The sequence below is a fragment of the Sciurus carolinensis genome, chromosome 4, assembly GCF_902686445.1.
Source record: "Sciurus carolinensis chromosome 4, mSciCar1.2, whole genome shotgun sequence".
Taxonomy (NCBI): Eukaryota; Metazoa; Chordata; class Mammalia; order Rodentia; family Sciuridae; genus Sciurus; species Sciurus carolinensis.
Window position 1 is genome coordinate 17,323,123 of NC_062216.1, and position 21,884 is coordinate 17,345,006.

General features: G+C 45.0%; 1 protein-coding gene across 5 annotated transcripts in view; it reads left to right on the forward strand.

Annotated features, from left to right (window-relative positions):
- The window catches only part of Csgalnact1 (chondroitin sulfate N-acetylgalactosaminyltransferase 1), a 309,579-nt gene that overhangs the window by 212,895 nt on the left and 74,800 nt on the right, over positions 1 to 21,884 (forward strand). For all 5 annotated transcript variants that reach the window (XM_047550840.1, XM_047550841.1, XM_047550839.1 and 2 more), the window contains one exon: positions 10,016 to 10,945. In XM_047550840.1, the coding sequence (XP_047406796.1) occupies positions 10,306 to 10,945 (640 nt within the window). In that variant the 5' untranslated portion in view covers positions 10,016 to 10,305. The remainder of the gene's footprint in view (positions 1 to 10,015; positions 10,946 to 21,884) is intronic.

Below are 21,884 nucleotides of genomic sequence, written 5' to 3' on the forward strand. Positions count from 1 at the left end.
GTCCCAGGTGTCAGGAGTAAGAAACTGAAGCAAGGGTAGAGGAGGCCAGGTGGGGTTTGCTGACATACCCCTGCAGGGGTGGGCTGCAACCAGAACCTTAGAAATACTGTCTGTGATACTAGGTTTTTTTTAAAAAAAAAAAAAAAAAAAACTAACAATGCATCGTGTATTTATTAGTTATCAGGCTTCCTCTTATTAAATTTCCCTGTATTTTTGGTTCTGTTTCCATACTCAAAGAGATGGTGCAGATAGAGAAGGCTTTGTTGATCTAGCTTCATGGGGTTTCTAAAATAATTCTGCACACGACGTGCTTTCCCTGGTCCTGTTATATAATAACCGCTTTCTAAAAGAAAGCCCCTCATTTGTGTGCTGATGTCTGCCTCGTAGTGGGAAGGAAGAGGAGGGCTGAGAGGAGTTGGGCTGTTTATTTTGTCTTGACTAAAAGTGGCAGTTTCATTCTTAGCCCCTCTGACCTCCAGTGGGCAAGAAAACCCAGCTAAGCACTCACCAGGGCGGTGTCCCCACTATGACTTAGAATTTTAAGAGGTCCTTTCTTTGGGGTACGCTGGTGGGAATGACAGTGGGCTGTGCTGGCTCCCTTTCCCCAGAAGAATGGGGGCAGACAGACTCCCCATCCCGCTGGCTGAAACCCAGGATGGAGTTTGGTAGCCAGAACGTCACTCCTGGAGAAAGTGCACACCAGCCCTTAGTGGCTACAGGTACCCATTAAAACAGGCTTTCCTCCTTAGGTGGTCTCTGCACCAGGCAGAGTGTCCCACCTAGGGGAGCCTGAGATGGGGCAGGGGTGCCACCCCAAGGCATGAGTTGGCCGTTTTTGAGTTTGGCATCTACAGGTTCTCTTCCAAGGCTGTCTCATTTCCAGGTGACCCCAGCTTCCCTGCCTCAGGGCACTGCCTTCCCACTGCTCCTTTTGTTTTGATTCTGTGTATGTTGAGTGACTCTGTCTGCTCTCTGAAAGGTAAGGGTGACTGAAGACGGTCATGGGGGTGGTTTAGGATTTGGGGCCCCTGACCGTATAGGCAAGTGTGTCCGTCCGCTTTCCATCGCTCTGGAACACTCCTGGGATAATCAAGAGAGAGAAAAGGTTTATTTGGCTGAGAGTTTGGAGGTTTGAATACGTGATCCATTGGTCCCATTGCTTCGGGCAGTGGGGAGACATCATGGCAAAAGCGTGTGGTGGGAGAGCTGCTTACCTCATGTCCAGGATGCAAAAGAGAGATGGGAGGGAGAAGAAGGGGACAGGAAGCTGCACACCTGGTGATCCGAAGCCCTCCCACTCGACCCCACCTCTTAAAGATCCCATCACTTCCCAGTAGTGCCATGATAGGGACTTAGCCTTTAACTCAGGGCCTTGGGGGACCTTCCAGATCCAACTCTAGCAGCAGGTCACTCAGTCCTCCTGAATCCCAGTTTCCTAGCCTTAAAGAATGGAAACTGATGACTCAATGCCAAGGTTAGCATAAGGTCGGAGGAGGAAGGTACTGCAGGAGGCCCAGTCATTCCTCAGCAGCACTCTGTGGAGCCTCTTCATCCCCAAAAGGTCCTGGGCCACTTCCTTTACTCAGAGTGAGCAGTTTTCCCTTTATCTGTCAATGAATTGGGCTTTCCCAGCTGCTTTGTTCAGGGACATCGGAGGCCTCTGGTAACCGCTGTCCCTTATCCTCCACGACCCTTCTCCTATCTGCTAATAAAGTACGTGGATCATTTTATCAGAAGGCAAGAGCCAGTTTTTCCCTTCTCCGTGTTGCTTTTCACTGTAAATGAAGCTGAATTCTTTCCACCAGGAGCCACCGTGTCTCTCACAGTGCAGTGTGGTGTGGTTCACACTTCTGACCTCACCTTGGTAGCTGATATTTACCATTCAGCAACTTTGCCTGCAACCTGTTCAGGGCCCTGTGCTTATTGCTTAGCTAGAAGGCACATACAGAGCATTGCTCACTTTTAATTAGTGCCCTCCTTGCTAATTGCCAGTGTGCATTTCCCTAGAAGCTGTGCCGCATGATCTAAGGACCTGATCTCCCCACATGTTCCTTTCCTGAGTCTCCACTAATGCTAGGCTGACTTTGGCTGCATGGGAGAATGCTAGACTGACACACGGTGCATGGCCATGACCATGGACATCTGTTTTGTGGTGCTGGAGGAAGGAAGGGAACTCGGTGCTTGGCAGGAAGAACTCCCTAGTGATGCCAGCCGTCATTTCAACTGGCCTAGAGATGTTCTCTTTTTCTCCATTCCAAAGAAGAACATCTCTCAGTTGAAAATGTCACTGGCGAGTTGCCTTTTAGTTGAGATGTCTTAGGCCTAATATGTGGCTATAAGCTGCTGGCCTCTGCTCAAATGTTTCAAAGGTCCTGGCCCCAATTATAGGTTCAAAGCAGGGCTCACATTGGCACAGCTGGATGAGCATCACGTGTCAGGAGAGTGTGAGTTTTCATGGCCAATGACAGATGTGGAAATGCAAATCACAGCTAAACAGGAAGCAAAAAATTATAGCTAGAGAAACAGAGCTTCCTGCATGTTTAAGGGACAAGGAAAACTCATAAATAAGAAGTTCATTATGAATTCAGACAGGAGAAAAATGGACTAGGTCAGGTGCAGAATGAAGAACAGGTCTCAGCAAGCAGTCATATTTTTAAGGGTGGTGGACAGTCTAGCCTAGTGGGCTAGCCCAGCAGGGGCTTAGAGTCAGCCAGAGCTGAGCTAGGAGCCGGGCTGGGCCATTTGCCAGCTGTGCATCTGGGACAAGTCATTACAGTGCTCTAAGCCTCAATTTCCTTATCTTTAATGGGGATAATAAGACTTAGCTCATAGGATTGTTTTGTGGATTAAATGAGATAATGTTTGTAAAAATGCTTAGTCTGAAGTCTGGCCCAAAGTAAAAGCTCACTAAGTGATTGTAATTATGAGCAATGGGAGGGTTTGGAAGCCTCGTTTTAAGGGCTCTTACTTGGTGATACAGGGTGGCTTCCTAGTCTCCAAGGGCTTCAGGGGAGATGGTGAATAGGCAGGTCTCTCTGCAGGACACTGGCAGCTGACTCAACCTGCTTTGATGCTTAAAAAGGCCAACTGCTGGGAGAAGCTTCTTGATTCTTTCCTTGGGTAGTGCCTTCTTATGCTAGTGCCCTCTCTTTGTGCCCTCCTGGCTCCATCCTGCCACTTATGCAGACTAATAGCCTCAGAGCTTCCTGAAGCAGGGTTGCTGGTGGTGATGGAAGAGAAATGGAAGAGATGGCACAGAGAGGAAGACTCCCTCTATAGAGCTTCTCACCACCATCCACCAGCAAATTAAAAACAAACAGAAAACAAGAGCAAAGATTATTTCTGTCTTCATTTTCTGATTAGCTAACCCCAATTTCTTTTTGCCACATTTCTTTTTTCCTGCATACAACTAGGAAAAATAGCATCGGAATGATTCTTTTTTGTGTTTATTTGATACTGGGGATTGAACCCTAGGTGCTTAACCACTGAGACACATATCCAGCCCTTTAGAGACAGGGTCTTGCTAAGTTGCTGAGACTGGCTTTGAATTTGCAATCCTCCTGCATCAGGCTTCCAAGTGGCTGGAGTTACAGGTGTGTGCCACCATGCCCAGCTCATTAGAATAATTCCTTAAGGAGACCAGCATAGAGTTGAGGGGCTGGAGGGTACCTTCCAGCCAGGGAATCCCCAACTGAGAAGTAATCAGCCTGTTCCACTAGGCTACATCTATGCTGGTCTTGGGAGAACATGTGGATGGGGGCCTAGTTATAAGGGGAACCTCAACAAGCAAACCTTTGAGGGGCATCTTGAAGCCAAGGCCTAGTTTTCCCGGGTAGGAAGGAAGGGAAGTGAGTTCTTGGAAGAGGCCAGATGATGGTTGGGGCCCTGGATATTGGGGGCCCTGGATAGAGAGATAGTGAGGTTGAGTAGGAGGTATATTACCTGAGGCCAGGGTCTCCTGAGGAGTGGGGGATTAAGAAAGGGATCTGGTACTGGGGCAATGGAATCAGTCATGGCAAGAGCTCTGTCCTGTGGAAACTCAAAATACCAACAAGAGGTCAGTTACTGAGAATCTAAAGCAGAGTCCCTGGAGGTGCCCAGGATGGTACAACAGGGTGAGGAACTTTTTTAAAAAATATTTTGCACTTCATTCTTTTATGAGTGTGGGACCTTGACCGGGCCGATGGTACACATATGAAAGCTCACCTGAGATATATTACAAAGTAGACCTGATGTTTGCTTGGTGAAAGGTCAATGGCAAAGGACAGTAGAGCAGGAAGACTTAGGAATGGTTGTCTGCGTCTCACGTTAGTGTCCTGGCGGAGCGTGGTGCCACTTACTGCCACAAGGGCCACTTGGGGAGAGGCAGCTCTGCAGCTTCACAGTTCTGGGTTATGTGGCCCACACCTTATGACAGTCAACTACTTCCAAGCAATGCTCCATTATTGGTTCCAGTCTTCTGAACTGGGTTCCCCTAAAACAGAATTACACTTTTGCCTTTATTTTTACTGATTTCACAAAGTCCTTGACATTAATAGAAAAAAAAAATGTGTATTACTCAAGAGAAAAGCTTAGCGGAGGCCTGTGCTGTTGCAGGAGGTGTATTGAACATGGAGTCAGAGATGGATTTGAGCCCCAGTTCTGCAGCTTGTATGTTGTGTAACATGAGGCAAGTCACATAGTTTCTCTGAACCTCAGTTTTTCCAAATCGAGATGTGATTATAGTGACATCTTTCTGACCTCACAAGATTCTTGTATCAGAGGAGATAAGGCATATTAAAGCATATTATGAAATGAAAAAAAAAATTTGAGTTGTTTGGGAGTTAGTATTTTATAGTATTTTATTTAAATCTAAAGTCTGTAACTCAATACATTAGTTTTATATTTGTACACAACCAATTACCCCAAAATGTAAGAGCTTAAAGCTGCAATCATTTATCATCTCCGGTGATCTCAGGGTCAGGAATCCAGGAGCAGCTTACCTAGTTAGTGCTGGTTCAGGGTATCTCACAGGTTGCGATTGAACTGTCAAGTCTTGGTCAACTCAAGGCTTGACAGTGGCTGCAGAACCCATTTCCAGGCTCACTCAGATGGCTGCTCAGTTCCCAATGGCTCTTGACTGGGGGCACCAATTCCTTCCCACATGGGTCTCTCCACAGGGCTGCTCACAACATGGCAGCTGACTGAGAAAAAGAGAGACGCTCAAGACAGAAGCTGCAGTCTTTTATCACATCCTCTTCACAAGTGGCATCCCACCTCCTCTGCCATCTGTTGTTGGTCAGTCACATCAAGCTCACATGTTGAGCAAACAGACAGTGGTATGAATACCGGGGACGAGGTCTTTAAGGGCCATCTTGACTGCTGACTACCACACCCTGTGCATCAGAATGAAACTGAAGTAGAGGAAATTCTACATGAAGCCGTATGTTACAGTGTTCACTTTCTATCCATTTTGGAGACCATCTGAATAAGAACCCCTGCCCGATGCCCTTCCCACACACACTCAGGTAGTATGTTTATCCAGGAGATGTAGCTTCAGTCTGTGTCCTATCCTTTCACTGAAGCCGCGTTTGTTTCCTGACTGTCAAAGAGCTGCCTGTGTGTGTCAGAGTAGGGCAGTCTCTCACGGTGGCAGTAGGGCTTTGGTTTACCACTCCCTGACCCAATAGGCACTGCTGGTTTCTGTCCTCAGACGGCTTGGCTAAGCCTGCAGGTGGGGTGGAGATGCCCCGTAGGATCTGCCACTGCCGGGACAGTTTCCTCTATCACTCACAAGGCCCCTGTGTGTGCAGTGTGTAGGGCTGCCTGACCTGGTCTCACCATGAAGCCATCCTCCCTTCTGCCAGCTGCTGAGCCTGACAGCATTTCATCAGTGGGACTTATCCTGCAGTCCTTCATGATTTATGAGCTTCCTGTGGACATTTATAGACACATCTTGGCAGGTTCTGTCTTGTGACTTAAATGTCCATTGGGATCTATAGAGTAAAATGCTAGTACCCATCCTAACAGTAATTTCTGTCCTACTCATAGAAATTCTAATATCCACTGACCACAGCTGAGGGGGGAAGTCATAAGCTCTGGACCAAACTTAGACCTATCTTTGTTTCACCTCCTAGGAGCGTCCACTTGAAGATGAAATGGTAAATAGCACCTGGGGCCCCTTGCCTATTTTAACAAATGTCAATGATTCGTAGCATTTATCTTGTACTTGTTATTTTAAGTTTTATATACTTCTTAAATCCTTCCCTCTGCCTTCCCGACCCCTACAATGGTAAATGGGGACATGGCATTCACACCTTATATCTATTTAATGCCAAATTTTCTGTTTGGGGACTCAAATTATAGGATAGTTCTTTGAGAACATCTGAGTTCCTCTACAAGCTGAGGTTGGAATTTGTACACTGAGCCCAGTAGGTGCTTAATGCCTGTTTGTTATAGGGCTGAATAAAGACAGGATCCTAGATGATGTGGACTGTGACTCTGAGCCAGTGTTGGGTCACTGTTAGGTTGTTGGGGAAGTCCAGGATGCTTCCTGGTCTGGATGGGATGTCAGAGCTGCTAACCCAGCATTCTCCTGGAGTCTTGCAAAACCCTCCGCTGCTGGACTCCTTGGTGTGGGCCTACTGTGTCTCCCTGATTCCCAGCCTTAAAAGCTCAGGAAAGGCTATCATTTATTAAGCCTTTGCTTAGGATCTGCATACCCCAGCCAAAAGGCTCCTAGGATTATTCTGACATGTAGATGATGAACACTGTCCACACAGATAACATTTTTTTTGGTCTTAGAGTCTTTGGTCCTGTGGGCTCAGACCAGAGTGAGCACCAGAAAGCAGTACTCAGTAGCAGCCATTAGATTTCCCGGGGCAATTTCTTTAAGCATAGCCTTAATACATTGCTTCAGTTAGCCAACATGATTTCAATGATGCAAATATGACAGTTATTTCAATAGAAATCTGTTAGAAAGGACCATAAAGAAGCCTTCTCTCCAACATGTCATTGCCCAGAGGTTGTAAGAATGACAGTAAAGCCACTGTGCTTGAATGTTCCCTTCCTCTCATCAATAAATCCAGTGTTCTGGACATGGTGCATCGCAGAACCATCCTTGGGGGTTTTGCCAGGGATGGGAAAGTACTGGGCAAAGCAGTCAGTTAAGGGTGGATGTTTTAAAAGGTGACAAGAAACCTGATGAGCATGAAGATTTTCTATTACTCCAGAAATATGCATCTCTCTTCTCTGAAGGGTCCTCAAATTGATGACTGGCAGGGACTCCCTCTTACTCTCCACTTCTTCCCTGTTCCCCAACCACCCTAAGAGACTGGCTAGTGTAAAAATCTGGTACCTTTTCTAAGCTTTTTAAATAGTAGCACAGTGCCGCTGTGATAGCATAAGGCTATATTTTCACTGTCATCTCTAACTCGTGGTAGTGCTCGGTAATTACATGGTGCTTCCCATCTGCAAGTCAGTAAACACTTTATAAATGTTAATTCTAATTGTCCAACCCCTCTGCCTAGACAGGGAGATTACACAGTGCCTTTGTGATTCAGTCCTGCATTGGTCTAGTTCTGTCTCCTCCGGTGTCTTTCTTGAAGGTGGCAGAGCTGCTGGCACCCACTCTTCAGAATGCCACTCTGTGCTGCCAAGTAAAAGACCTGAGGTCTCCAAAGAATTTGCCTCTCCTGACTTCAGCAAGCAAACATTCCTCTCCAGAATGTTAGACCCTATGGTATACCACTTACTATTTTTAATTACAGATTAGATCACTGGAATCGTTAGGAAATAGTTTGTCTATTAAAGGATGCAGAGTTTTGTTTCTGACATACATTCTCTGCTCCTGATATTTGAAAGGAAAAATTTCTTACTGCTTCTTTGGCAGTGATTTTATGTTTTTTTTTTCTTTGTCATTTTAAAAGTTCATTTTTCCTAAAGATCTGGGGCTTTTTCTCCTTTTATCCTTTTCTCCAAAGAGTAGAATACCAAATAACCTTGAAATTTATACTAGTGAATTTCAAAAGCCAGACTAGACTTTAAAGAGACTTCTAGAACAGAACAAAATGATGTTCTGCAGTTTTAAATTTCTTTAACCATAGCCTTAATACATTACTTCAGTTAACCAACATGATTTCGATTATTCAAATATGACAATTATTCCATTAAAAATCTGTTAGATTGTATATGTTAAGGTCCCACAGCAAAAATGTTCCATCTTTTTTGTCTGTTTTTTGATTTGCTTATTTTGTCTTTAATGACGATCTACTGAAAGCAAAAGTCTTTAAAATGGAAGAATAAGGTGATAGCATGTCTTCACTGGTAATTTAATACTTGGATATAATGAGTTCATCTGAGAGATTCCATTAAAAACAGCAAGGTGCCTGAACACCAAAGCTGAGATGTTTTTAATCACAGAATTATAGTAATTATACAAATCCACAGATTTTCATCAGACAGAAAAGGCTTCCAGGGCAAAACATGCACTTTAAACTTAGCACTAATAACTGTGTATTGTTCTAAATTATAGTAGAGACTCCTCAGGCCAAAGGAAGTACTAAAGAGAATATTAGAGAGAAAATGTTATGTGTTGAATTTTTAAGGAAAATGGAGAAATAAATTATTTTGGTGGTGGATTGGTAGTGGTAAGGGCACATCTCCTGGCAATAGAGAAGAAACTTCCAGGTGGACGCAGAACATAGCAGGTGAACATTCCGATTGGGTCAATTAACCTAGGATTATTACTGTGGCTTTAGCATGGAGAGAAAGACAGTGGAATCCTTCTCCTCCCGGGTCCTGGAGGTGGTAATTGACTGGACTGAATTCTTTATTCACACAGTTACTGGGACAGAAACAGTGAGACTATTATTAACCTGGAATCTGGCTTCCTGGGTTAGATAGAGACTATCTAAAGAAAATTTAGTTATCTCAGGAACTATTTAGAATGTCAGGTTTTCACAAAGTGTAAAACACCAGGACCCTTAGGAGCTTATTTTTAAGAGAAATGATACAGAAGATGTTGCTAAGAAGTTTGTACAGAAATGTTCCTAAACAAGAAATTTAATTTGATCTAATTTCCATTAATCACTTTCTTCTTTAATTTGTTCTGGCTGAGTAGCGAGGATATAGGAAGGGTGTTAAAGAAGGAAGAACACTGAAAAAGGAAGGTGCGAGGAGATGTCCTCTACCATGTGTTAGTGGAGCCACTGAGTTGGGTTGGCTCCTTATTTGTTACAGGATTTGGAGTTGGGGTTCGAAGCTTGCCATTTGTCTGAGAGTCACTGATGAACAATCGGGACACAGAATTCTTTGGGGATAATGGAATAGACATGCCTGGACTTGAGTCTCAGTGAGACAGTATTTCTGGTGTTTCTTCTCCCACCCTCATCCCTTTATCTAAAGTGAACTCGTTGCCCTGTCTTCAAGCAGGATTGGAGCGTTAAGGGGCACAACTGTCCCTGATCCCTCAGAGAGTGTTACCATCCACATTTATTACTTGCATACTTAAACTTCCTGGTGCTCTCCCAGATCCTCGAAAATCTTGAGAACCATCCTGATGACTTTCAGGCCTGCCCTGGGCAGATGCGCACAGTGAGCATGCAGAGTTCATGTGATTGCACCCCTGTCCCTACTGCCCAGGCCCTGATTGAAAAGTCCCTTGACTACATTTTCACTGTCTTTAAAGTTTTGCTTTTTCCTTTTATAATCATCAAAATGTGTACCATTGTGGAGAATTTACAAGACACAGAAAACTAGAAGCAGAAAATTCACTCTACCCAGAGAAAAATGACTGTTTGCATTTTGCCCTATTTCCCCCCATCACTTTTCTGTGTCCTTTGTTCTTTACACGTGTCACACTGCCGGTGCACCTTTGTGTCCTGATCTACAGATTTTTACCAGTATTTAACCATCTTTGGTAGTAAGTGCTTCCCGTAAACATCACAAGAGGCCTACTGACTACTGGTTGCCACAGTGCGTGAAGACAAGGTGTTATTAGCGTCATTAAGTGTACCTGCCCCCTGTGTCTCCCCAGGTCCCCGCTTCTCAGAGGTGCGTCAGGAAGATTACGATGGGAATGAACTTGGAGGATCCCGTTAATGCATCGCTGCTGCCTGGAAGAACTGCCGTTAGAAGTAGGAGAGCTGGCTCCTGTGGCTGTTGACTCCAAGAAGCAGGTCACATTCTCAAAGGAAATGGATGAAAGCGGAGCAGGGAGTCCCAGCCGCGTGCTTGCTGGGGTGTAGTCCGGGAAACCCTGCCAAGGGGCCCCCGACGCTCTGGGATGCCGCGCATGCTGGACGCATGGCCTTCCCCTGAGTGACGATGGTCCGCCGCGGGCTGCTGGGGTGGATTTCTCGGGTGGTGGTTCTGCTTGTGCTGCTCTGCTGCGCCATCTCCGTCCTCTACATGTTGGCCTGCACCCCCAAAGGCGACGAGGAGCAGCTGGGGCTGCCCAGGGCCAACGGACCCACCGGGAAAGAGGGCTACCAGGCGGTGCTTCAGGAGCGCGAGGAGCAGCACCGCAACTACGTGAGCAGCCTCAAGCGACAGATCGCGCAGCTCAAGGACGAGCTGCAGGGGCGCAGCGAGCAGCTCCGGAGCGGGCAGGACCAGGCCAGCGACCCTGCAGGCCTGCGCCCCGGTCCTGGACCCGGACCTGCTCCCGCGCATAAAGCCCAGGCTGACCTGCTGGCTTTCCTGCGCGCTCAGGTGGACAAGGCCGAGGTGCACAGCGGCGTCAAGCTGGCCACCGAGTACGCAGCGGTGCCTTTCGACAGCTTCACCCTCCAAAAAGTATACCAGCTGGAGACTGGCCTGACCCGCCACCCCGAGGAGAAGCCGGTGAGGAAAGACAAGCGCGACGAATTGGTGGAAGCCATTGAGTCGGCCTTGGAGAGCCTGAACAGCCCTGGGGAGAGCAGCCCAAATCAGCGTCCCTACACAGCCTCGGATTTCATAGAAGGTTTGTGTGTTTGTGAATCGGAACTGAGGTGTGTGGGAGGAAGGGCATCTGAGGCCCCCTCTGGCTGCCAGGGAGGTTGCAGCTGCAGGAGGCTGGTAGTGGGCTCTTGGGTAGCTGGTGGCAAGTTTGATGTGACGGACACCAAAGAATGTGTCATGGATTTTTATATTTTGGAAACATCTGTTTCCACTTACTTTTTCATGGAGACCACAACCATTGACGGCACAGCTTCTCTTTGGCAGATGGAGGTAGAATGTCTTCCTTTCCTTTAAAGAAGGAAGAAAGCGAACAAAACATAGACATAAAACTTTGAAATCCAATGGACTATGATAGGCAGTTTTCATTCTATCCCTCCGGATAAGCACATCTAGGAATTGGGCCTGAATATCAGGCCTGAGCGCCTTACCCAACGCAGTTTGAGGAACTTTGTACTGATCCATTCACTTTTCTTGAAAGGACCTCCTCCTTAGGGGAGGAGGAAATGGAGCTATAGATGAATTATATGCCTGGAGTTGCTTGACTAGCAAGTGGCAGAGCCAGGATGTGAACCCAGGAGCAAGTTCAAGTCCAGAACCTTTCAGCACCAGGTCTGTTGTACACATCGTCCAAGCTGATGGAAATGAAGGACCCTGACTCAACTTTTTCCATGGGCGGGAGACAACCAAGTGTTAACTTGTGTTTGTGTCTAATTTTAGAAATCAGCTGCCTTGTCCAGTTCTTAGACTCATTAGTATCTTTTAATTAATTTAAAAATTATTACTGACTCAAAATCAACTAATAATTTGGGGGAAGTGGTATTTCAAGGGCATCTAGTTCTTTCCCCCATTTCTACTTAGAATTTACTTCGACTTGCCCAGAAACGTAGCTATGTCCACCCAGTCCCACTCCCTGCTTTGTTATGCAGCCATCTCACGGACCTACTGCAGACAGACTCTCTTTTGTCATATCAGAAACCCTCTTGCTGCTATTTATGCCTGTTCTCTTCGCACACTTTCCTGTCTTTTGACTTTTCCACTTTATAGGTGAACCATAAATTCATGCAGTTTTAATGTAGCATCATTTTTCATATACCTAGAGCCAGGTAAAGAAATCATTTATAAGATCAAGCTTTTGGTGTAAGACTTTTTTTCATTTATATGAGATATGAAAAATGCCTGGAGTATTCATCCACAAACCCGTATGATGATAAGCATGTGGCAAGCACTCAGTAAGAGTTCAAAATATAATGGTGATGCAGCCTCAAATTTTATGGTGCCTTACAGTTTATGAAGCATTTCCACATATATTATCTTACTAGCTGATCCCTGGGGAAGCTCATTAAACATCATTTACAAAATTCTAGTTGCCACTGTCCCTGAAGTGGGCTCCATAGAGCTGCCCACGTACAAAGCAATTTCTAAAGAACTTGATTGCAAATCAATGCCTGCAGTTTGGAATGTTTGCCCTTGTGATTTCTAATCTGCCTTCATTTTTGAAGTCTGTCTGCTTTTCTGTGTATAGTGTCTTAATATGTAAGACCTGACTTTCTCAATCAGCAGTGGCACCAGCATATTGTCCCTGTGTTTATTTGCTCTGAGATCTGACTGACTTTTTTGCTGGAGACACTCTCATCAAAGCCACCTAGTGTTGCTTTCATGAGCGGAGCGTGGCTGATATTTTAATGCAAATCAGTCCACATGTATCTTCTGAATCTCATGGAAGTCTAGACAACTGTATTCCTATGTGCAAATAAAGTTAAGCCCTTCAAATATATTTATATAGATTTTACAGTTAAAAGCAACAGAGGTTAATTTTTAAATATTTTAGCAATAGCAAAAGATTTGGAGGCAATCTTTTATGTTCCTAGGAAGCAAGGTATTTTGAAAGAATCAACCAATCAGAGGAAGCAGGGAGGTAGAATTAAGTTCAATAAGAAGGAACTTTGAAATTAATAATGTTTCAGAAGAAGTGGGATTAGTTCACTATAAGAATGCTGTGCTTAAATAGGGATCATTTGGCCAGGAGTTTGTAAATCATGATTCTTGCTTCAGAGAGGTACCCAGACTGAATTACACTTAAGTGTCTTTTCAATCCTGGCTCATGTGTCTTCTTTGGTCCACACCTAGTTAAGGAGAAAGAAGGGAGTGGAAAAGGTTGGATATCAAATCTGTCTTCTATGGTAACTTGGAGCAAGTGATGAAGACCTTGGAATCATGAAATAGACCTTTAAAATAACTTATTTGCATAAGTTACCTTAAAGAGAATGATTTTGCTTATGGGATTTCAGTAGTCCAAGAGCTGGGACAGTTTAGCAAGAGTCTGTGGAAAAAGAAGGAAGGGATAAATCAAAGCCCATGGAATACTTCCAGGTGGTAATAGTTACATAAATTTAAAGGTAACTGTGAGGCTGGTGGCATGATGCCCCAAGCATGGGGCACTGTGTGTCTTGACGGAGACCTCGGGACTGAGGTTCCTCCTTTGTGAATGAAACTCGTTGTGCATGCTGTCCATGGCCCTGAAGGCCCTACCTCAGATGTTGATTCCATTTCTTCACAGCCTTGCCAAGCCACCTTTCCTAAGGAGTCTCTGTCATCTGCTCTACTGGGTGATCCAAGGCAAGCCACCTACCCTAGGGACACTCTCCTATAAGAGGACAAATTCCGATAGATGACCTAGAAGGTCTAGCCTGGCTGTGGCAACTCTACAATTTGTGAAGCTTCCAGAGAGAATGGCACACTATGACTCTTTAATTTGTTATCTATATGATTTAATTATTATCTTTCCCTAAACATAGGGGAAGCAGCATTTGCCTCCTTTCCCCAGATGTTTCATTGGTATCAATTGTTGTGCTGTATTTTTACATAGTCAAACTAATAGTTTTCAATCATCTGGAAAAAGAAGTGTGATCAGGCCCCGGGCCTCAATGCCTCACCATTGATCTCCTCAAGGAAACCGACCGCCCTTCCTTTATGCTGCAGTGCAGCTAAGTCCTTCCGTGTGGGACATACACACCAGCATGGAAGTCCGAGTGGCACAGCATTTGGCTTTGATTTAGTGTTTTTTCAATAGAACTTGTGGCCATGGGTGTGACATCATCTCACAAAACCATTTAGCCCTCTGAGTCATTCCTCTTTTGCAGTCCAGACATCTGACTGTAGAACTCCTCTGCCAACTATTTGGGTCCGCTGTCTCCATGGGTTGCCCTCCTGTCACTGGCCTGTGTAGCTCATCCTCCTCCAGGTTGAGAGCTGTGGTGAGAGGGGTCAGATGTCCTAAGAGTCTTTTTTGGAGTGAGGTAAAGCCACGCTATGATCTGCAAGAAGTTTTCAGAGTGCTGTGGTTTGAATGTATTGCCTCCAAAATTCAGGTTTTGCCAGCCTGATGGTATTAATGAGAGGTGGGGCCTTTAAGAGGTCCTGAGGATTCATCCCCCTATGAACGGAATTAAGGCTCATAAAAAAGACTTCCTGCAGCCTTCAGTAGCTTGCTCTTCCACCTTCTGCCAGGTGAGGACATGGGGATCCTCCCCTCTGGAGCACACAGCCCTCAACAAAAACAAACCTATTAGCACCTTGAGCTTGTAGTCCCTCCACCACCAGCAAATATGTTTCTATTCTTTATAAATTACCCAGTTTGGGGTGGTGGGTGCTTTCATTTGTTTGTTTGCTTATTTATTTATTTATTTATTTATTTATTTACTTTGGTAGCAGCATACAATGGATTAAGACAGAGGGTACAAGCTGGGCATGGTTGTTCATGCCTAAAATCCCAGCTACTGAGGAGGCTGAGAAAGGAGAATCTCAAGTCAAGGTCAGCCTGGGCAATTTAGCAAAATGCTGTCTTTAAAAAAAAAAAAAAAGTGAAGCATATCCTGAGGTATAAGATATACTTTAAAACAAGGGGATATAGAAATTGGTATAAAAATTAGTAGCAGACTGTACAGTTGGTCCCAACCTCTGTACTCCACAGCCAAGACTTCATGGAGATATTGCTGAGTTTTGGGCTTCCATTGTTTGTTTATCTCCAAGTGACCTCTAAGGGACACTCTGTAACTGACCACTTTGCTCAAATCTAGACAAATCAAATCCAGTTCCAGGTCTGGTTTTGAGCAGTCTAGAGTCATCCATTGGTGAGCGACATGCCAGGGGCAGGAAATGGACCCTTTTCTCAGGGCATTCAGGCAGTGTCTCTCTGTCAGCCTCTTTGCGGGGTCGGGGAGAATGGGTAAGACAGTCATTCTGATGCATTTCTTTCTGGGCATTGGGCAGCATCTGGGGATCTTGGTGTGGAAATGAGGAAGAGTGGGGTTCAGATCTTGACTTAGGCCTTAAACTCTCAGCCAGTGTCTCCAGGGGATTGAGAGTGGCAGTCAGTGCAGGTCAGCTTGCCTTTAAGTAGGGAGCCAGCCTGTGTGGTAGTTGGTTCCTCTCTCACCTCATCCATTTGCTCTGTCCCTCTCCCTCTCTGACATCTACCCATTTGTTTGCTGATGCTTTAAGTTCCTATGAGGATGTAGAGATGCTTTTGATTCCAAAATTAGTTAAGAGGCTTAAATGCAAATAAGAGGGTTGAGGTTTCACTTAAAAGAGTAAATTATTTCTACAGTGTTGATGAGAAAGAAAATAGCCCAGCCTTGGTTTCAGCAGTGGACAAGAATCCACACCCCAGACCCTCCATCTGGGCCTGGCCAACAGGAGAGTCCATATAAGAATAAATGCTGTGCTATTGAAGAGTATTTTGAAATTCTTGATAATTCTTGAACACAGGACCCCACATTTTCATTTTGCACTGGGCCCTGCCAGCTACATGACCAGTCTGCCTCCAAGACTGAGAGGACAGGAGGAAACAGTAAAGAAAAAGACAATAGAATTAGAAGATTAATTGTATAGTTCCAACACCTTTACTAAGAATCCACTCCACTGACCTTCAACAGGCTGGGGAAGATGGAACCTGTGTGTGGAGTCTTTTGTTGTGAGATTGAGAAACTGGCAAGTCTGAGTTTGTATTATAATTTTGTGGTTGGTGAATTCATTATCCTTATTTAAGGAACTTAGTTCCCAGGAGCTTTTAATTTTTAATTTTTAATTTTTTTCTTTTTAATTGAGGTGTCACTGTTCTTCCTGGTTTAGGTTGCATATTAAGTACATGTTATCAGACAGAATTTCTGATGTTATGAAGTGACCCACATGGAGGAACTTGCTTTGGCTGGAGTAGTTAGGAAGGGCTCAGGCTCAGAGAAGAGAGGGAACCTGAACTGGGGTCTCAGCCTAGTCGGAATGGGACGTGTGCTCTGTGTGAGTGGATGGTAGGAGGCAGACAGAGGGCCACCTTCACTCCAGTGGTTGGTTCAGCCCTTTTGTGTGACAAGTACCACTATTCAGATTTCAACTTTCTCTGCCACCCTGGACAGGAAGCGGTGTTTGCAGGAAAGGATCAATTGTTTTAAAATCAGGTCCCCTGATTTTCCTCAGGGCTGTGAATGACATCCTGCAGAGAGGCTTAATCAGTGTGCTCTGTGTGCAGTGTCTGAACTGCTTGGGGCCTAAGAAAAGAGGATAAGCCAGGTGTCAGACTGCCTTTGCAAGAAGACAGAACTGAGTGAGTGAGGGTTCAACGGGGAGACTGGCTCTTGGTGCAGTGGCAGATGCCAGCAGATGGTCAGGATGAGGCTGGAGGAGGTGGGACTTGAGTTGCTCCTGAAGTTGAGGGGGAACAGAATGGAAGCAGAGGCAGAGTACCAGCAGACAGACTGACTTGAGAACAGGACTGGGATGTAGGGTTAGGAGGGAGACCAGTGTTACCAGCAAAGAGGACCTGAGAGTCATTGAAGTGTAGCTCATGAGGACCTTGGAACAGGCACAAGATGCTCTGAATCTGAAAATGTGCTACTACAATTAGAAGGCCCTCCTTTACTAGGAGGTGGTGAGCTCAGCTCTTGGGCCCAAAGTCGCCCTTGTCCTTACATTTGCTGTGGGTGCTGGAAGAGTTGCAGCATCCTGGCAATCCCGGTGGTCAGAGGCCCTTACTTAACAGTTTATTCTTAATGATTGTATGTCTGTCACCTGCACAAGGCACTATTTCTGATATTTCACAAGCATGGTTTTATTTAATCTCCTCTTTACCAGTGTAATAGATACTCTCATTATCTCCATTTCACAACGTGGAGTCTGAGGTTCAAAAAGGTTAAGTTACATCCCTGAGATTTGCCAGCTAATGATTGACAGAACCAATGTTCCAGAGCCTGCATCTGCCTTAACCTGAGAACCCAGCCCTTCACTTTGCCACCTCTCATGCTCTGAAGGTCTCTGATTAAATACACATTTCTGTGGTTCCAGAATGATGTAAAGAAAACTTAAAAACATAACCAAGGCATACAAACACCCTTGCGGGAGGCCCGCTCTGGAGAGTTGTACAGACATTCTTGGGAAGAAGTTTTGATCAGATAGAAAAACATGAAATCCCAGGAAGGACAAACAGAGGCACAGGAAGATGCTTAAGATGATTCATTAACTCAGCCAACAGAAGAACATGCAGCATTGTTTAGTCCTTTGTGCTGCTATATCAGCATACCACAGACTAGGTAATTTATAAACAATAGAAGTTTCATTGGCTCAAGGTTCTGGAGGCTGGGAAGTCTAAGCGTGTGGGCCTGGGCCTGGTATATGGTGAGGCCTCCACACTCCATCATAAAGTAGTAGAAGGTGGAAGGGCAGGTATGCGTTAGACGCAGAGAGAGAAAATCAGGTGGAGCTCATCCTGAATCAGGAACCCATGCCCGTGGTAATGGCAATGATCCTTTTTTGTTTTGTTTTGTTTTGTTTTGTTTTGGTACCAGGGATTGAACCCAGGAGCACTCAACCACTGAGCTACATTCCCAGCCCTTTTAATTTTTTATTTTGAGACAGAGTTTCACTAAGTTGCTGAGGCTGGCTTTGAACTTGTGATCCTCCTGTCTCAGCCTCCTAAGCTGCTGGGATTACCGGTGTGCTCCACAGTGCCCGGCTATCTGGCATTAATCCATTCTTGACCTTATCACCTCCTAAAAGGTTCCAACCCTTGATACATTTATAAAGGCAATTAAATTTCACCGTGAGTTTTAGAGGGGAAATTCAGACCACAGCAAGTGTTTATAAGCCTTCGGCATGAAAAGCTGTATTTAAACTGCTCAGAAGCTGCGCTTCTTTCAGAATCTTTGCAGCATTATGGATAAAAAGGACAGGGACTTGAAAGAGTCAGGAGAAAATATTGAATTCAAAACACCTCGTCATGTGCCCTTAAAGAGCTGTTTGGCATGCTTGTCAGTTCCTTAAGGGCAGAGACAAGGTTAAAATTTCTGTCATATTCTCCAAAATGTAATATTATATGTATGTTTGGAATTTTATATCAACCCAGAATCCTGGAGCACTCACTCCGCAGCCTGATCCCCACCTCCCTTTGCAGCCTCATTTCCTCCTGCCCCCACCGCCCTCCTGCCGGTCAATCCTGACTCCTCTGGCACGTGCCCTGACATTCTCCTCTGCAGCCGCCTCACTGGGGCTGCCCAGGCTCTCTGTGTATCCGTGTTTTACATTCTGTTTCCTCTCGGAAATCTTTTCTGATTCTTCCAGTCAGAAGGGCTCTCATTCTTTACAAAGTAGCATCTTCTGCTTGAGGGCACCGATCATTTCCTCACCTAGTTTCACAGTCCTTCATTCAAATTTAACCAGTCTTTGCTGAGAACTGCTAGCAACGGTAATTGAAAAAGCAAGCTTCACTCTCCAGTGACTGCAGAGCCCTCCCAGCCGGCTGTCTTTGCATTCCGTATCATCCCATCTGGAGCTGAGCTAAGTGTCTTCCATAAGTCCCACCCTCCTGGTGCTGGTGAGTGGAGGGACCTGGCCTCCTGACCCTCTCTTGCAGCACCCTCCTTGGAAGTGGGATCCAGGGCTCACTTGGCTTTCAGCTGCTGAACCTCATTGTATACTCTGCACAATCAATATATCTATGTAGGAAGTTGCTTGAAACATTTTGGTAGGAAAAGTTTATATGAAACCCAAAGTACACACAGTACTCACATTACCGATCTGCTGGGCTCTTGTTGTTCCACTGCAAATCAGTTGTTTAGATAGGAGAATATTTTTCATATAAATAATTCCATGGCTACTAAGGCTTAGTCCTCTAATTTCAAATCTAAACTGAAGAATACAAATGCTCAGGGGACTGGGGACAAGTGAGTGTGGAGGTTAGCTTCCTTAGAAAGTTATTTTCTTTTTCTTAGTCATGACTAGTTCATTCTTAATTTAGAATCTAATCATTAAATCACTTTTAAAAGAGCTTTGATTTTGAAATAATTTAAAAATTATAAAAGACTTGCAAAAATAGTACAGAGTTCTTATATGCCCTTGACCCATTTTTCCCAGGGCCAGCACTTTGCACAATCATGGTATAGTGATCAAAAGGAGGAGAGTGACGTTGGTATAGTAGCTCCCCTCTTCTGTGGCTTTGCTTTCTTCAGATTCAGTGACCCACAGTCAACCACAGTGTGAAAATACTCACTGGAAAATTCCAGAATAAATTATTCAAAAAGTTTTGAACAGATTTTATTATATTGTGATTATTCTATTTTATTATTATTAGCTGTTGTTAATTTCTCACTGTGCCTAATTTATAAATTGAACTTTACCACAGGTATGTATGTATGTATAGGAATAAACAGTGTATATAGGGTTGGTGCTGTTGCCTATGGTCTAGGCACAAAACCCTCATAAATAAGAGGGGGGCTGCTTTACAATAATGTGAACTAAATTATGCTTAAGTTGTGTTTGGTGTTGCTATTGTATTTATCCTTCTTGATGTTCTCTGAACTGTGTAGGTTGGCATATTGGTGTCTGTCTGTCATTCGTTTTGGGAAAATCTGGGCCAATATTTTTTAAGATTTTTCTTTGCTCTGTTCCTTCTCTCTTCTGGAATCCCAGTTAGGAGTAGTCACACCGTTCCGTGTTGTGTCAAATCGTGTTCTGATTGCTTTTACTTTTTTCTCTGTGCTTCAGTTTAGATCATTTTTATTGACCTACCTCAGGCTCACAAAGTCTTTCCTTGGTAGACTTGATGAGCCCATTATAAGGTATTTTTTATCTCCATTACTGAATTTTTCATTTCTGGCATTTCCATTTGATTCTTAACAGTTTCCATTTCTGTTCTCAAGTGGCCAATCTGATTGTACACATTTTCTACTTTTTCCATATTAATCCTCGTATTTTGAATTCCCTGGTAGGTAGTTCCAGAGACTGTCTCATATCGAAGTCTGGTTCTAATGATTGCTTTGTGTCTTGGGGTTTTTCTTGCCTTTCCTCTGCCTCATAACTTGTTGAAAGCCAGCCATCTTGTCTAGATGGTGAAGTCTGAGGTGAACGGTGTTTGCCTGTGGGAAGGGCTGCTCCTCCTCCTGGGCCTTCTGTGTCGTGTGTGTGTGTGGGGGGGAGCGGGAAGTGTCATCTGCAGATGCTCCAGAACTCACCGTGTGGTTCTGTCCTCATAAATCCATCCATTGTAAATTGAAAATACCCCAAACTGAAAATGTGTTTAACACATCTGTCAAAATCATAGCATATTCTAGCCTCCCTTAAATATGCTCAAAACACTTGCATTAGCCTAAAATTGGGCAGCAGCTAATGCAAAGTCTGTTTTATAAAAAAGTGTTGGCTGTCTCTTGGAATCTATCGACTGCTGTGCTGAAAGGGGGAGACAGAGCGGGGGTATGGGTGGTGCACTTTTTCCCTGGTGAGGTCAAAACAGTGTCTGTTTTAAAACCACCCTGCGCCAGGGTTTTCTAGTCGTGAGTCAGGCTGCAGGTTCATTGCTGTGGTGGTGACTCTCAGTGCACCACACGCCCCAAGTCAGTGATACCTCGTGTCTATGACAGGTTGTCTTGCCTGAGCACCATCAGTTTAGCCCTGGAAGGAACTGAGCTTCCCCTTTGCTCAGTGTCTTGGAGAAGGGCTCTGTGGCCTTCTCCTGTGCAGTGTTCTGCTGTCATAGCACCCCAGCAGTATTCTGCTGTGACCTGTTGCTCCGAGCTCCTTGGCTTAGCTGGGCAGGGCAGTGGCAAGTGGGGTTCTCTCTGGTATAGTTACGTGCTTGGGTCCATGCGTATAGCACCATAAATGCTGTGCCACCGGGTAAAGAGGTTTCCAGGCTGGTCTGAGGACCTCACCACAACTGCTAATAGTGCTTCTGCACCTTCTGAGTGAACACAGCCCAGGGTGCACAGAGAATCCCCTCCCTGTGCCTCCGGGTGCTGTGCATGTTGCTGTCCACAGCAGCCAATGTTTCCCTGCACCATAAGTCAGACCATCTGATTTGCCTGGATAAAGGGAGCCTATGAGTGATGAGATGATTTCAACGGTAAGCAAGAAAAGGGGTCGTCCTTCCCCCTCTATTTCGGTTGAGGTTGCTTATCTGAAGTAGAAATCCATGGAGAGCTTTGGCTTGCTCTTTTCCAGAGTGAAAGGGCTGCTGAGCTCATGCCCAGGCGACTGTATTCCTATTCCGGGACCTGTGGGAGCTGAGGTGGAGAGGGGTAAACCAAGGAGGCTCCATGATGGAGATGCCTGCCTACCAAGTACCCACCACCTTCTGCCCTCAGTGGTCTGTTTTGGTTGTAGACATAAATGAAGGGGAGAAGTAGACCTTTCCAACCTTGGGAAGTTTCATCTGGTTTATCAATTGGTATGGAAAACACATAATTCTGAGAGGAGGTGACTTCATCTGAAGGTCTTCATGGGGAGAATACTGACTTCAGAGAACAGCCAGGGGAAATTAAATTGCAGAAGATAATTAGGCTAAGTGCTACTGGAAACTTCACAGCTTGTTAAGTGTAGGAACAGATGTGTAATGGGATACAGTGAGATTTATGCTTTGATATTTTTAAAGACGTGGATATTCAGTGGTCTTGATTCACTGGACATGCCTTAGGTATTGT